The sequence below is a fragment of the Saccoglossus kowalevskii genome, chromosome 16, assembly GCF_978046115.1.
Source record: "Saccoglossus kowalevskii chromosome 16, keSacKowa6.1, whole genome shotgun sequence".
Taxonomy (NCBI): domain Eukaryota; kingdom Metazoa; phylum Hemichordata; class Enteropneusta; family Harrimaniidae; genus Saccoglossus; species Saccoglossus kowalevskii.
In genome coordinates this window covers 18,509,510-18,524,017 of record NC_140656.1, presented here as the reverse complement: position 1 = coordinate 18,524,017, position 14,508 = coordinate 18,509,510, and the positions used below count along the sequence as shown (strand labels likewise).

General features: G+C 32.2%; 1 protein-coding gene across 1 annotated transcript in view; it reads left to right on the top strand.

The window, feature by feature from the left end:
- Positions 1-14,508, top strand: part of LOC102801932 (TBC1 domain family member whacked-like) — a 43,738-nt gene that overhangs the window by 23,910 nt on the left and 5,320 nt on the right. The window contains exons 2-5 of the mRNA XM_006825570.3: positions 8,656-8,755; positions 10,252-10,359; positions 10,883-11,104; positions 13,709-13,849. Coding sequence (XP_006825633.1) covers positions 8,656-8,755; positions 10,252-10,359; positions 10,883-11,104; positions 13,709-13,849 — 571 coding nt within the window. The remainder of the gene's footprint in view (positions 1-8,655; positions 8,756-10,251; positions 10,360-10,882; positions 11,105-13,708; positions 13,850-14,508) is intronic.

Genomic DNA, 14,508 nt, shown 5'->3' with positions numbered 1-14,508 from the left:
TTATTTGGAATTCAAATTTCCCAATATGGTAAGATGTAGTTACCTTATTCAAGGCCGCATAATTATGAAGTTAAAATATGCACAATCATTTTTATTTGGAATTCAAATCTCCCAATATGGTAAGATGTAGTTACCTTATTCAAGGCCGCATAATTATGAAGTTAAAATATGCACAATCATTTTTATTTGGAATTCAAATTTCCCAATATGGTAAGATGTAGTTACTTTATTCAAAGCCGCATAATTATGAAGTTAAAATATGCACAATCATTTTTATTTGGAATTCAAATTTCCCAATATGGTAAGATGTAGTTACCTTATTCAAGGCCGCATAATTATGAAGTTAAAATATGCACAATCATTTTTATTTGGTATTCAAATTTCCCAATATGGTAGGATGTAGTTACCTTATTCAAGGCCACATAATTATGAAGTTAAAATATGCACAATCATTTTTATTTGAAATTCAAATTTCCCAATATGATAGGATGTAGTTACCTTATTCAAGGCCGCATAATTATGGAGTTAAAATATGCACAATCATTTTTATTTGGAATTCAAATTTCCCAATATGGTAAGATGTAGTTACCTTATTCAAGGCCGCATAATTATGGAGTTAAAATATGCACAATCATTTTTATTTGGAATTCAAATCTCCCAATATGGTAGGATGTAGTTACCTTATTCAAGGCCGCATAATTATGGAGTTAAAATACGCACACTCATTTTTATTTGAAATTCAAATCTCCCAATATGGTAAGATGTAGTTACCTTATTCAAGGCCGCATAATTATGAAGTTAAAATATGCACAATCATTTTTCTTTGGAATTCAAATTTCCCAATATGGTAAGATGTAGTTACCTTATTCAAGGCTGCATAATTATGAAGTTAAAATATGCACAATCATTTTTATTTGGAATTCAAATTTCCCAATATGATAAGATGTAGTTACCTTATTCAAGGCCACATAATTATCGAGTTAAAATATGCACAATCATTTTTATTTGGAATTCAAATTTCCCAATATGGTAAGATGTAGTTACCTTATTCAAGGCCGCATAATTATGAAGTTAAAATATGCACAATCATTTTTATTTGGAATTCCAATTGCCCAATATGGTAGGATGTAGTTACCTTATTCAAGGCCACATAATTGTGGAGTTAAAATATGCACAATCATTTTTATTTGGAATTCAAATTTCCCAATATGGTAAGATGTAGTTACCTTATTCAAGGCCACATAATTATGGAGTTAAAATATGCACAATCATTTTTATTTGGAATTCAAATTTCCCAATATGGTAGGATGTAGTTACCTTATTCAAGGCCGCATAATTATGAAGTTAAAATATGCACAATCATTTTTATTTGAAATTCAAATTTCCCAATATGGTAAGATGTAGTTACCTTATTCAAGGCCGCATAATTATGAAGTTAAAATATGCACAATCATTTTTATTTGGAATTCAAATCTCCCAATATGGTAAGATGTAGTTACCTTATTCAAGGCCGCATAATTATGAAGTTAAAATATGCACAATCATTTTTATTTGGAATTCAAATTTCCCAATATGGTAAGATGTAGTTACCTTATTCAAGGCCGCATAATTATGAAGTTAAAATATGCACAATCATTTTTATTTGGAATTCAAATTTCCCAATATGGTAAGATGTAGTTACCTTATTCAAGGCCGCATAATTATGAAGTTAAAATATGCACAATCATTTTTATTTGGAATTCAAATTTCCCAATATGGTAAGATGTAGTTACCTTATTCAAGGCCGCATAATTATGAAGTTAAAATATGCACAATCATTTTTATTTGAAATTCAAATTTCCCAATATGGTAAGATGTAGTTACCTTATTCAAGGCCGCATAATTATGAAGTTAAAATATGCACAATCATTTTTATTTGGAATTCAAATCTCCCAATATGGTAAGATGTAGTTACCTTATTCAAGGCCGCATAATTATGAAGTTAAAATATGCACAATCATTTTTATTTGGAATTCAAATTTCCCAATATGGTAAGATGTAGTTACCTTATTCAAGGCCGCATAATTATGAAGTTAAAATATGCACAATCATTTTTATTTGGAATTCAAATTTCCCAATATGGTAGGATCTAGTTACCTTATTCAAGGCCACATAATTATGGAGTTATAATATGCACAATCATTTTTATTTGAAATTCAAATTTCCCAATATGGTAAGATGTAGTTACCTTATTCAAGGCCGCATAATTATGAAGTTAAAATATGCACAATCATTTTTATTTGGAATTCAAATCTCCCAATATGGTAAGATGTAGTTACCTTATTCAAGGCCGCATAATTATGAAGTTAAAATATGCACAATCATTTTTATTTGGAATTCAAATTTCCCAATATGGTAAGATGTAGTTACCTTATTCAAGGCCGCATAATTATGAAGTTAAAATATGCACAATCATTTTTATTTGGAATTCAAATTTCCCAATATGGTAGGATCTAGTTACCTTATTCAAGGCCACATAATTATGGAGTTATAATATGCACAATCATTTTTATTTGAAATTCAAATTTCCCAATATGATAGGATGTAGTTACCTTATTCAAGGCCGCATAATTATGAAGTTAAAATATGCACAATCATTTTTATTTGAAATTCAAATTTCCCAATATGGTAGGATGTAGTTACCTTATTCAAGGCCGCATAATTATGAAGTTAAAATATGCACAATCATTTTTATTTGGAATTCCAATTTCCCAATATGGTAAGATGTAGGTACCTTATTCATGGTCGTATAATTATGGAGTTAAAATATGCACAATCATTTTTATTTGGAATTCCAATTTCCCAATATGGTAAGATGTAGGTACCTTATTCAAGGCCGCATAATTATGGAGTTAAAATATGCACAATCATTTTTATTTGGAATTCAAATCTCCCAATATGGTAGGATGTAGTTACCTTATTCAAGGCCGCATAATTATGGAGTTAAAATATGCACAATCATTTTTATTTGGAATTCCAATTGCCCAATATGGTAGGATGTAGTTACCTTATTCAAGGCCGCATAATTATGGAGTTAAAATATGCACAATCATTTTTATTTGGAATTCAAATCTCCCAATATGGTAGGATGTAGTTACCTTATTCAAGGCCGCATAATTATGAAGTTAAAATATGCACAATCATTTTTATTTGAAATTCAAATTTCCCAATATGGTAGGATGTAGTTACCTTATTCAAGGCCGCATAATTATGAAGTTAAAATATGCACAATCATTTTTATTTGGAATTCCAATTTCCCAATATGGTAAGATGTAGGTACCTTATTCATGGTCGTATAATTATGGAGTTAAAATAAGCACAATCATTTTTATTTGGAATTCAAATTTCCCAATATGATAGGATGTAGTTACCTTATTCAAGGCCGCATAATTATGAAGTTAAAATATGCACAATCATTTTTATTTGAAATTCAAATTTCCCAATATGGTAGGATGTAGTTACCTTATTCAAGGCCGCATAATTATGAAGTTAAAATATGCACAATCATTTTTATTTGGAATTCAAATTTCCCAATATGGTAAGATGTAGTTATTCAAGGCCGCATCATTATGAAGTTAAAATATGCACAATCATTTTTATTTGGAATTCAAATTTCCCAATATGGTAGGATCTAGTTACCTTATTCAAGGCCACATAATTATGGAGTTATAATATGCACAATCATTTTTATTTGAAATTCAAATTTCCCAATATGGTAAGATGTAGTTACCTTATTCAAGGCCGCATAATTATGAAGTTAAAATATGCACAATCATTTTTATTTGGAATGCAAATCTCCCAATATGGTAAGATGTAGTTACCTTATTCAAGGCCGCATAATTATGAAGTTAAAATATGCACAATCATTTTTATTTGGAATTCAAATTTCCCAATATGGTAAGATGTAGTTACCTTATTCAAGGCCGCATAATTATGAAGTTAAAATATGCACAATCATTTTTATTTGGAATTCAAATTTCCCAATATGGTAGGATCTAGTTACCTTATTCAAGGCCACATAATTATGGAGTTATAATATGCACAATCATTTTTATTTGAAATTCAAATTTCCCAATATGATAGGATGTAGTTACCTTATTCAAGGCCGCATAATTATGAAGTTAAAATATGCACAATCATTTTTATTTGAAATTCAAATTTCCCAATATGGTAGGATGTAGTTACCTTATTCAAGGCCGCATAATTATGAAGTTAAAATATGCACAATCATTTTTATTTGGAATTCCAATTTCCCAATATGGTAAGATGTAGGTACCTTATTCATGGTCGTATAATTATGGAGTTAAAATATGCACAATCATTTTTATTTGGAATTCCAATTTCCCAATATGGTAAGATGTAGGTACCTTATTCAAGGCCGCATAATTATGGAGTTAAAATATGCACAATCATTTTTATTTGGAATTCAAATCTCCCAATATGGTAGGATGTAGTTACCTTATTCAAGGCCGCATAATTATGGAGTTAAAATATGCACAATCATTTTTATTTGGAATTCCAATTGCCCAATATGGTAGGATGTAGTTACCTTATTCAAGGCCGCATAATTATGGAGTTAAAATATGCACAATCATTTTTATTTGGAATTCAAATCTCCCAATATGGTAGGATGTAGTTACCTTATTCAAGGCCGCATAATTATGAAGTTAAAATATGCACAATCATTTTTATTTGAAATTCAAATTTCCCAATATGGTAGGATGTAGTTACCTTATTCAAGGCCGCATAATTATGAAGTTAAAATATGCACAATCATTTTTATTTGGAATTCCAATTTCCCAATATGGTAAGATGTAGGTACCTTATTCATGGTCGTATAATTATGGAGTTAAAATAAGCACAATCATTTTTATTTGGAATTCAAATTTCCCAATATGATAGGATGTAGTTACCTTATTCAAGGCCGCATAATTATGAAGTTAAAATATGCACAATCATTTTTATTTCAAATTCAAATTTCCCAATATGGTAGGATGTAGTTACCTTATTCAAGGCCGCATAATTATGAAGTTAAAATATGCACAATCATTTTTATTTGGAATTCAAATTTCCCAATATGGTAAGATGTAGTTATTCAAGGCCGCATCATTATGAAGTTAAAATATGCACAATCGTTTTTATTTGGAATTCAAATTTCTCAATATGGTAAGATGTAGTTACCTTGTTCAAGGCCGCATAATTATGGAGTTAAATTATGCACAATCGTTTTTATTTGGAATTCAAATTTCCCAATATGGTAGAATGTAGTTACCTTGTTCAAGGCCGCATAATTATGGAGTTAAATTATGCACAATCGTTTTTATTTGGAATTCAAATTTCCCAATATGATAGGATGTAGTTACCTTATTCAAGGCCGCATAATTATGGAGTTAAATTATGCACAATCGTTTTTATTTGGAATTCAAATTTCCCAATATGGTAGAATGTAGTTACCTTGTTCAAGGCCGCATAATTATGGAGTTAAATTATGCACAATCGTTTTTATTTGGAATTCAAATTTCCCAATATGATAGGATGTAGTTACCTTATTCAAGGCCGCATAATTATGGAGTTAAATTATGCACAATCATTTTTATTTGAAATTCAAATTTCCAAATATGGTAAGATGTAGTTACCTTGTTCAAGGCCGCATAATTATGGAGTTAAATTATGCACAATCGTTTTTATTTGGAATTCAAATTTCCCAATATGGTAAGATGTAGTTACCTTGTTCAAGGCCGCATAATTATGGAGTTAAATTATGCACAATCGCTTTTATTTGGAATTCAAATTTCCCAATATGGTAAGATGTAGTTACCTTGTTCAAGGCCGCATAATTATGGAGTTAAATTATGCACAATCGTTTTTATTTGGAATTCAAATTTCCCAATATGGTAAGATGTAGTTACCTTGTTCAAGGCCGCATAATTATGGAGTTAAATTATGCACAATCGCTTTTATTTGGAATTCAAATTTCCCAATATGGTAAGATGTAATTACCTTATTCAAGGCCACATAATTATGGAGTTAAATTATGCACAATCGTTTTTATTTGGAATTCAAATTTCCCAATATGGTAAGATGTAGTTACCTTGTTCAAGGCCGCATAATTATGGAGTTAAAATATGCACAATCATTTTTATTTGGAATTCCAATTGCCCAATATGGTAGAATGTAGGTACTGGTACCTTATCAATACTTACAGAGTTTAAATTTTCTCCTTCTGTTTACACTATTTTAGGCATGGTACAATAATTTAATGTTAATAATTTTATAAATAGTGTGAATTCCCAAGAGTATGTTATGTGTAACCGAAATGATTCCTCATCTTTTCTTTCAGCGTAATATATTTTTAATTACGTAAGCCATAAATGTTACATGTGTTTTAATGGAAGGTATTTGCATAGACACGGGCCGTAACTACGCATTTTAAAACTACAATTTGGTCAATTTTGATGATGCTTATAAATAACAGGAGTTTATCCAATCCAATTAGTATTGTATTTTTAAAATTTATTGATAGTGCTTGAATTTTTTAACAACTTACACTTGTGAAAAATATGCATGCTTTTAAAATAAATCACTAATGACAAATTAGAATGGCCCCCCCCCTCTCCATCTTTCTATAAACATATATTTTTGTGTGTGTTTACTTTGCGCTTGTGATATTAATAATGGATGACCTCAATTGACCCAAATTTGATTGGCCTGTTCTTTATGCGATAATTTAAACTGCATGTTTTTCTCAAAAACCTGGGAATCAATTTGTCTAATTACCGCTCAGCATGTACGGTTCAACTATGGTGACCTTTCAGCGTAAATTGTTCTCACTTTGCTTTGACTTATTTGTCGCAGCTTCAAAAACATGTTTTGTTCGTTTGAGTAACATAAAAGGTAGTTAATAGTTTTCATGCAGCGTTGACATGTATTAAGCACAATCAACCATATCTAGAGCTTTTTCAAAAGCAGTGTTTTGTTGATATCCTGGGGGGATTGTGATCATCTGAATTTCTGCTTCTGAGAACTCTTGATTTTACATTGAAAATAGCTGAGATGTGAACCACTTAATTTTCGCTTATAGAAATGTAAATGATTTGATGGCATTTATGAAGAAAAATCTATCTGTGTGATAGGGCCACAGTAACATTTTTACTTCTATAGAAAATTTCATGATGATTTTCACTAACTCACAAATTTTGCATAAATTTGCCAAATTAAAGTAGTTTTCAGTATTAAAATTATTTCTGTGATACAGATATTAATTTTTAAACTTCTAATTTTGTCATATATGGATTCGTTTATAATAGTTCAAAATATTAAAGGGCCAGTGGCTGAATGATCTGCATATTTTGCCAATTTTTTTTCCTGGATGGATGGATGGATGGATGGATAGATGAATTTTTGTTTAGTACTATCATCTTTCTTCTGTAATTTTGAATGTTGCTGTTGCCCCTGCAAGAGTGTAGAGAGCGGTTCTTGTAATGCAGTACACGTTTGTATTTCATGTGAACAATCAATATATTGATTTCGCCCGTATCGAATGTGACGCACCACAACATCAATTGCCATTTAAGATGACATCTATCGGTAATTTATACAAATGAATATTCTGCGCTTCTTTTTCCAAGACTCGGTTTGTTTACTTCTTGATAAAATGGACAACTTCTGAATACATGTATGATGATGTAAAAATAATTGGATTATTGACATACAGACGAGAATAAATGTCAATTGTTATGTTTTTGTGAGAATGACATCTGGAGATCTATGATATGAGATTGTTGATAGTACGTACCGCTGATATGTACATGTGATATAAGTTGTGTCAATTTCTATCTCAGAATTCTTTGCGTTCTATACATAGTTCCTCGTACAATTTTTTTCTATCGAATGTATAGCATTGTACTGGATCTGTGGGGGTGGATGCTGCTGGAAATTACCATAACATCTTACCCAGATATGACTGGCATGCTTGTACATGTATATACTGGATTTACTTATAGTTAAAGTGGAAACAATGCTCTTCCAACCTTGATAGTACATTGTTTTCACCAAGGACACTGCACTGACCCCAATAGGTTAAATGTTGATGGCCGTTGTGATATGCAGGGGATACCTCTGTTTGTTTATTTATTTATTTATTAAATGTATCTTCAACTCTTCTTTGCTTTCCTGGTTTCCTAGTCATTAACCTGTATGTAGCTATCTGTAGCTTTGGTATAACAACTCTGCCACTCACTCACCCACCCACCCTATAGCCATATACTCTCTTTCATTCTGTCAATTTTTTTATTATGTTATTTTAATCCTACCTCCTGCGGATGCTTACTTTGAAGTCTAAAACTCAGAAGAGAGTAATTGTTATCTCGTCGAATGCCATAATTTTTCCTGCTTAAACTCTATTTTTATGTACTTTTCTATAAATTTTTTTTTTGTAAATTTAGAACCAAATGGACATCATTTTCTGTTGGCTTTATGTTATATTCAAAATTTTGGAAGAAGTCTGTGAAATATGTAACATTGTATTTTGCACATGGTGACGAAAATTGACTTTAATGGCAATTATATAAGTTGATTGTACCATCTAAATTTGTTTTATTTCTGTTTTGATTCCAGGGATATTGAGATACCGGTTGAAGTCCTACGAAAAAGAGAATCGAAATGGTTAGAAATGCTGGACAATTGGGATTATTGGATGGGAAAGAAATTTAAAAAGGTAAGTAAAAACATACTTTGACATAGAGGGCACTTTATGGAGATCAGATGACTGCAGTGCATTTTAAGTGGTACTTCACAGTACCTACTACTTGTACAGCGGTGTATTATTATGCATACATTGCAGTTCCCGGTTTGATTGTCAGCGTATTTATGCCTTCATACTCGCCAGATGTTTGGCATTTGGATATCCATTCAGTATCAGGTAGCAGTTTGATCTACACGGTCTGTCCTCCCGGCGGTGAGAAAAAAAAAGGACTCCATTCTACCCTACAAGAATGACATGCAGTTAGTGGGGAGTTTAAAGCTATTGGAACATGTGTACACTATCTTTGTCAAATTACCAAGGAAAAGCTAGAACTTATGGTTTTATTGCAATCGCATTGCTCATATTCAATTAAAAAAACGAACTAAAAAACAGTGAAATCTGTTGATATTATGTTTGACTGAGTCTATCACATGGTATCTGCATGTATTATCGGTAATTCAGGTTCTGTCAGCATCTGAGTAAAATTGTTAAACTGATTCAGGAAATACTTGACGTCTGAGGATTGCATGTGTCAGACTAAATGCTTTCTGTCATTTTTTTTCTGATGTCAGCCAACATTAAATTGTGATTTAATTTTGATTTTAACATTCTATGGCTGTACATGACTTACTTTGTCCCATCTCTGATTGCAATATGTAAATATATTGTAATGTATACCTCTTAGAATGTAGCTCCATAACTCATTCCATGTGGATACCATTGAGCTGTGTTCAATGCCCGAGAGACATATTCTACTCCATAGAGCTTGTAGGCTGTACCTTAGAACTGTATGCTGCGTCACAGAGCCGTATGCTGCGACACAGAGCCTTGTGCTGCACCATACTGCGCTTTTAAGCATGAAGGCTGCACCATAGAACTGTATTCTGCACCATACACGTGCAGGCTGTATCATGGGAATGAAGGCTGCACTAAAGAGCTGTATGTCTGTGCGAAATTGAAAAATCAGATTTTTCACTTATCAAGCTTGTCTGAGAAACCTTCACCTAAAAAAAAACACACCTACCTATTTAAAGCTTTGTAACGTCTCAGTTTGTACTCGTTGATATGCTCAACAGTCAAAGTCGTCATCTTGGATTATATGAGACCCATATATCTCGTGCATGGGTGGCGGCGAGACTACTGCCTTTTAAGTAATATTCACACAAACACAGTTCTTAACAGTAACCTATTCAGTAGTCCCAGACATGCAGATGTTAAGCTTGGACATGTTAATGTTAGTGTTGTATTACAATGTTGAGCAATTTGTATAGCATCCTATTTTCATAGGTGTAATGTATGAGGAGAGTTTGCTCCAAAGTTAAAATTGTCTGCAATTTATCCAAAAACTCACAAAGAATGAAAAATAATTGGTGTTTCATAGTGGAATGGTAAGAGTATTGTAATATTCTGGAACCATGTCTCAGTTCTTTTTCAATACTAAATTGTTAATAATTTGTCAAATTCTACAGGTGAAACAAAGATGCCGTAAAGGTATCCCAATATCGCTCCGGGCCCGAGCCTGGCAGTACTTGTCTGGAAGCAAGAAAATGATGGAACGAAACAAAGGAAAATTTGATGTAAGTAATTATCCTGAAACCATTGTCGACCTCTTTATTTCTGCAAGATACATACTTTTTGTGAATTTCGTCATTCTGTGAAAATCACAAAAGTTTATAAGAGTGAACATTTCTCATGGGTCCTATGTCACCAAATGTCAGTGTATTTTGCCAAATTTGGTCTTTGAGATGACGTAAAATTCTCAAAATTCCTAGGAGCGAAAGTAAAGCAGTTTTTCGCTAAAATTTCAAACAATCGTCACTTCCAAATGAATGCAACAGTCTGCTATGATGTAACAGACTACTGATTAGACACACCACATTGGTATGAGCCTTAATAGGCTCTGAATTTATTGCAAATAATTGTTGTACCGGTAGATGTCTTATTTTCAATTCTAAATGTCATTTTTCTCATCAATTAAATAAACGATACAATATATGTGAAGAAATGTGTCATTCCTGTCATTTTTCTTGTGTTTTTTAAAATGAATGTACTATGAAACTTTTATTTAAAACTAACAAGACCCTTCTTACTCTTTTGAAGGAAATTGACGCCATGCCAGGTGACCCAAGATGGGTCGATGACATCCAAAAAGACCTAGATCGTCAATTTCCATGGCACGAGATGTTTGCAGAGCGCGGTGGGTATGGGCAACAAGATTTATTTAGGGTACTCAAAGCATATAGCATTCACAATACTCGGGACGGTTATTGTCAAGCAATGGCTCCTATTGCGGCCACGCTACTTATGCATATGCCAGCTGAGGTAAGTACATCAATAATATTACAATGACCCTTGCGGTTAGATCCAAGCAAAAACCATGACTTATCAGGGATCGCGACTTACCAAGAGGCCTCGTGAAAGTAGGGTTTATGTATTGAAATAGATAAAAAGCAGATATACTCATATGATTTTTAGCTCCGCTGTCGACTTTGTCGAGCGGAGCTTATCATATGAGTGATTGTCCGTCATCCGCCGTCGTTCGTCGCCTGTGTCAATGTTTTACTTTTTCGACTTCTTCTTGAAAACTACAAGCCTGAATGCTTTGATACTTGGTGTATTTGTACCTTGGGTACCCCTCTCTCAGATTTGCTCATTTCATGATCATATCTTCTATTCTCTAATTTTGGTGAATATTTTTGTCATTTTTGGTAAAAAGTGATATTTTCGACTTCTTGTTAAAAACCGCAAGTCCAATTGCTTTGATATTACATATATAGGTACTACATGTGGATCTCTCTCAGATTTGTTCATTTTGTAATGATATCTTTAGTTCTCTAATTTTGGTGAATATTTTTGTCATTTTTGGTAAAAAGTGATATTTTCGACCTTTTGTTAAAAACCGCAAGTCCAATTGCTTTGATATTACATATATAGGTACTACATGTGGACCTCTCTCAGATTTGTTCATTTTGTGTTGATATCTTTAATTCTCTAATTTTGGTGAATACTTTTGTCATTTTTGGTAAAAAGTGATATTTTCAACTTTTTGTTAAAAACCGCAAGTCCAATTGCTTTGATATTACATATATAGGTACTACATGTGGACCTCTCTCAGATTTGTTCATTTTGTAATGATATCTTTAGTTCTCTAATTTTGGTGAATATTTTTGTCATTTTTGGTAAAAAGTGATATTTTCGACCTTTTGTTAAAAACCGCAAGTCCAATTGCTTTGATATTACATATATAGGTACTACATGTGGACCTCTCTCAGATTTGTTCATTTTGTAATGATATCTTTAATTCTCTAATTTTGGTGAATACTTTTGTCATTTTTGGTAAAAAGTGATATTTTCAACTTCTTGTTAAAAACCGCAAGTCCAATTGCTTTGATATTACATATATAAGTACCGGGTACTACATGTGGACCTCTCTCAGATTTGTTCATTTTGTAATGATATCTTTAATTCTCTAATTTTGGTGAATATTTTTGTCATTTTTGGTAAAAAGTGATATTTTCGACTTCTTGTTAAAAACCTCAAGTCCAATTGCTTTGATATTACATATATAGGTACTACATGTGGACCACTCTCAAATTTGTTCATTTTGTAATGATATCTTTAATTCTCTAATTTTGGTGAATATTTTTGTAATTTTTGGTAAAAAGTGATATTTTCGACTTCTTGTTAAAAACGACAAGTCCAATTGCTTTGATATTATTACATATATACATGTAGGTACTACATGTGGACCTCTCTCAGATTTGTTCATTTTGTAATGATATCTTTAATTATCTAATTTTGGTGAATATTTTTGTCATTTTTGGTAAAAAGTGATATTCTTGTTAAAAACCACAATCATTTATGGTGAAAAATGACATTTTTGAATTCTTGTTGAAGACAGCAAGTCCCATTGCATTGATACTATGCATATTGTTCATTTTCTAATGATATCGTCTGTTCTTTAATTGAAATGTGCATTGCTAACAGCGGAGCTACATGTATCTCAGCCGAGAGGCTGCTTGTTTTTTGTACCAATAGTACGTTCTATTTATTGAAAAACATCAATGCGTTCATGTCCGCAGATCATGTTTCACCTTGGATAGAGATTTCGTGAATAATATTCATTATTATGTTTGTTTTTCCTGTATAATATATCTATTAAATCAACCTGCAACGCATGCATTTAAAACCAATATTCAATAAATGTTACATGTTTAACACGTACATGTATTGTGGTATTAAATAAACTTAATACAATAGGGCGAGGAGCAAAACCTATCTGTTTAGCTCGCTGTTGAGTTTCTCGAGCGGAGCTTATCGTGTGAGTGTTTGTCCGTCGTCATCCGTGTTAACTTTTTACTTTTTAACTCCGCTGTCGACTTTGTCGAGCGAAGCTTATCATATGAGTGATTTTTCAGCATCCGTGTCAACTTTTTACTCTTTCGACTTCTTCTTGAAAACTGCTATTCTTATTGCTTTGATACTTTGGGCAAACCCCTCTTAGATTTTTTCATTTCGTGATTATATCTTCAATTGTCTAATTTTAAAGAATATTTTTGTCATTTTTGGGAAAAAGTGATATTTTCGACTTCTTGTTAAAAACCGCAAGTCCAATTGCTTTGATATTACATATATAGGTACTACATGTGGAACTCTCTCAGATTTGTTCATTTTTCAACTTAAATTTTTTCTTTAATTGAAATGTGCATTGCTACCACCTGATCTGGTTGTTTTTTTTTATATGCAAAGTGATCCTTGATGCAGAACACCTCTCATGTTCAACTGTTATTGTCAACGAGCTCAGTTCGTACATGTCTATGTATTGCCTGTAATATGTATTACATGTATTATGACCGTTGCATGCTATAATACCGGTAGCAGATAAAAATTACTGTCATTAGCAATGATTACTTTTTTGTATTGCAGCAAGCATTCTGGACGTTGGTATGCATATGTGACAATTACTTAGTGGATTATTTTAGTCCGGGTTTGGAAGCTGTACAAGTAGACGGAGACGTCTTATTTGCTTTACTGAAAAAAGTCCTTCCATATACTTACAAACACTTGGTGAGTTTGGAATAATATGTGTGTGCAATGTACGATGTTGTTTCCTTGGCGATTTTTATAAGATTGACATATTTACTGCAGGTTGATTCACCGGATGGTATCCAATTAGTAGCACATGTAAAAGACAGACATCTATCTTTGGTTAAAATAATTAGTATTATTATACATCTGTCATTGTAACGCTGTCAAAATTACAGCATTTTTCATCCTATCTTATAAGGAAATAAAAATTCCAAATATGGAATGATTACGTGCGTAACAACAAACATCACTGCCACTAGGGTTTGACCAGACTCCACACAAAGAAGTTTGTTGATTCTGTTCTAATCAGTTTGGATTTCGGCATTCCCATGATGTATCCTTGGAAGGCAAAGATGTCTAATAATAAGACTATTACGAGGATACCTCAAAGTATGCACTCAAACAGTACATCATCGCATCGATCTCCGCTGCGCATCGGTCGTTACTCCCGCTGTACTGTCTTAGTGCATACTTTGAGGTATCCTTGTAATAATCCCACTATTATACATTCAACTAGTCAACAAATTTTAAAAACATTTTGAACCTTCAAAAAAGAAACATTGTTTTTATATAGTTTCACAAGGAATAACTATTAAAAACATTGACTATTTTGACATGCCAGGAACAAAAACATCACA